Source organism: Nannospalax galili, unplaced genomic scaffold (genome assembly GCF_000622305.1).
Source record: "Nannospalax galili isolate Female #2095 unplaced genomic scaffold, S.galili_v1.0 scaffold843, whole genome shotgun sequence".
In the NCBI taxonomy this organism is placed as follows: domain Eukaryota; kingdom Metazoa; phylum Chordata; class Mammalia; order Rodentia; family Spalacidae; genus Nannospalax; species Nannospalax galili.
Genome location: NW_008349585.1, coordinates 30,119 through 32,855, shown reverse-complemented (window position 1 = coordinate 32,855; position 2,737 = coordinate 30,119). Strand labels below are relative to the sequence as shown.

The 2,737-nt window shown below is 36.9% G+C and overlaps 1 protein-coding gene across 1 annotated transcript in view; it reads left to right on the top strand.

Moving 5' to 3' along the window:
- Positions 1-2,737, top strand: part of Hsd17b4 (hydroxysteroid 17-beta dehydrogenase 4) — a 98,674-nt gene that overhangs the window by 72,490 nt on the left and 23,447 nt on the right. Inside the window, exon 22 of the mRNA XM_008847012.2 lies at positions 1,853-1,991. Coding sequence (XP_008845234.1) covers positions 1,853-1,991 — 139 coding nt within the window. The remainder of the gene's footprint in view (positions 1-1,852; positions 1,992-2,737) is intronic.

Sequence of the window (2,737 nt, the reverse complement as noted above, 5' to 3'; positions counted from 1 at the left end):
CCTCCTACTTCTAATTTTTAAAATTTTATTTATTATTTTTATTTTATGTGTATGAGTGTATTGCCTGCATGTATGTGAGTGCACCCGTATCAGGCAATGCCGTGGAGGTCAGAAGAGGGCTTTGGATTCTCCTGGAACTGGAGTTAAGGATGCTTTGTAGCCACCATGTGGGTGCTGGAATTGAACCCGGGTCCTCTGCAAGAGCAGTCAGTGCTCTTAACCGCTGAACCATCTCTCTAGACCCAAAGACTCATAATTCTTAAAGGAACAAATTCAACTGATGGAAACTAAAAGATTTTGATAACCTAGAATTTTTTTAAAACTTCTTTGAAGAATTAAAAATTTTTTCTTTAAAGGACATTATAATATTTTTTAAAGAGGAAATAGTTGTCTAGTTTTAGAGTAACTAACTCAGTTAAATATATTTTATTTATTTTTACTTTATGTGTAAGAGTGTTTTGCCTGCATGTATGCAAACACATCTGTGCATGTGGTACAAGCAGAGGCCCGAAGAGAACATCAGATCCAGTGGAACTAGGGTTACAAATGGTTGTTAGCCACCGTGTGGGTGCTAGAAACTGAACACCAGTCCTCTCCAAGAGCAGCCAGTGGTCTTAACTACTGAGCCATCTTTCTAGTCCCCTAACTCAGTTTTTCATGAGAAATCTTGAAAAATATTTGGAGAAAATAGGTGAAAAATTTAAATAGCCTATACTTTTTCTTGTAAAGATTTGTATGCAGATATGAAAACAGTAATATTATTAAAATATTTGTAGTTTTTAATAACATGTTAATGCTTTTGATAAAAAATATATATTCTGTGTCCAAAATATTAATAATGTTAAAAATTTCAGACCCATGTTTTTTTTCTGTCATAAACCATGTTATCACACAACTAATTGAAAGTTAAAATGTCTTACGAATAATTTAAAATCAAAAGCCTATGAAGTTTTATAGATTATTAAAATATTTGTAGTTTTTAATAACATGTTAATGCTTTTGATAAAAAATATATATTCTGTGTCCAAAATATTAATAATGTTAAAAATTTCAGACCCATGTTTTTTTTCTGTCATAAACCATGTTATCACACAACTAATTGAAAGTTAAAATGTCTTACGAATAATTTAAAATCAAAAGCCTATGAAGTTTTATAGCTAGAAAAAAATTGTCATCATGTAACTTACTTGTATTTTATAAACAAAAAAACGAAAACCATAGAACTTAATTGATTTGCTCAGTGTCTTTCAGAAGTTACCTATAAGTTTTCTAGTCCCTAGTTCACTTAAAAATGTTTAAATTAATTTGTATATGTGGGGTTGGGTGAATGCAATCACTAGTGTGGGTGCATGTGGAAGCTAGAGGCTGACATTAGGATGTCTTCCTCAATCACTTTTCCACCTTAGTTTTGGGGACAGGGTCTCTAATTGAACCTGGAGCTTGTCATTTTAGCTAGACTATCTGGCCAACAGGCTGCAGTGCTGGGGTTATAGATATGCATTGCCACACCCACCTTTTTTGCATGAATGCCTGTGCTTTGAACTCAAGTCCTTATGGTTATACACTAGACAGTTTACCCACTGAGCCATCTTCCCAGTCCTCTACCCTCACCAGTTGACTTTGAAACATGGTTTTTAAATTCTGATAAAAGTAGAATTGTCTTAGTAGGATGAACTACTTCAGGATGACATTATTATAAGGAAAGTGTGAATAATAAGCCTAACATAAAGAAAATAGTTTAACTGTTATTTATGTGAAGGTTTAAAAGTTACTTCTGTTGCATGTATTAGTAATAGCTTCTTTATGAGTCATTTTGTAGAAATTTTAAAATAAAATTTTCTCTTTTTTTCAGGGTGGGGAACTTCAGAGTACTCTTGTGTTTGGGGAAATAGGTCGCCGCCTTAAGGATGTCGGGAGTGAGGTGGCAAAAAAAGTAAATGCTGTGTTTGAGTGGCATATCACAAAAGCTGGAAATATTGCAGCCAAGTGGAGTAAGTCATGTGCCTGACTTATAATATTCTTTTTTTTTTTTGTCTTTTTGAGACAGGGTCTCCCTGTAGCCCCAGCTGTCCTGGAACTTACTATGTAGACCAGGCTGGCCTCGAACTCACAAAGATCCACCTGCCTCTGCCTCCCAAGTGCTGGGATTAAGGGCATGCATCACCACTCCCAGCCAACTTATAGTATTCTAAGTTAAGTCTGACCCAAGTTTTTTTTTTTTTTTTCATGAGAACCAACAGGTATCAGAGCATTAAAAAAACATGTATTTTTAAAATTACGTTCTTTGACAGTTTCATACATGTGTATTATACATTTTAATTATTTTTACCCTCGCCTCTCTTATCATCCCCACCCTACCAGTCCCTTCTCTACCAATTCCTTTCCCACATTCATGCCTTTTTGTTTTGTGACCCACTGAATTTAACCAGGGCTGTCCATGAGAACATGGGTGTGGAACTGTCCATTCCAGTGGTGGCTCACCAGTGGCTCTGTAGCTGAAGACAATGACTTCGTCTTCCCAAATCCATCATCAACCAGTAGTTCCCCATGGAGGATCGGCCCCATGGGCCCCTTCATCCCTTAATAACCAGTAGTTCCCCATGGAGGATCGGCCCCATGGGCCCCTTCATCCCTTAATAACCAGTAGTTCCCCATGGAGGATCGGCCCCATGGGCCCCTTCATCCCTTAATAACCAGTAGTTCCCCATGGAGGATCGGCCCCATGGGCCCCTTCATC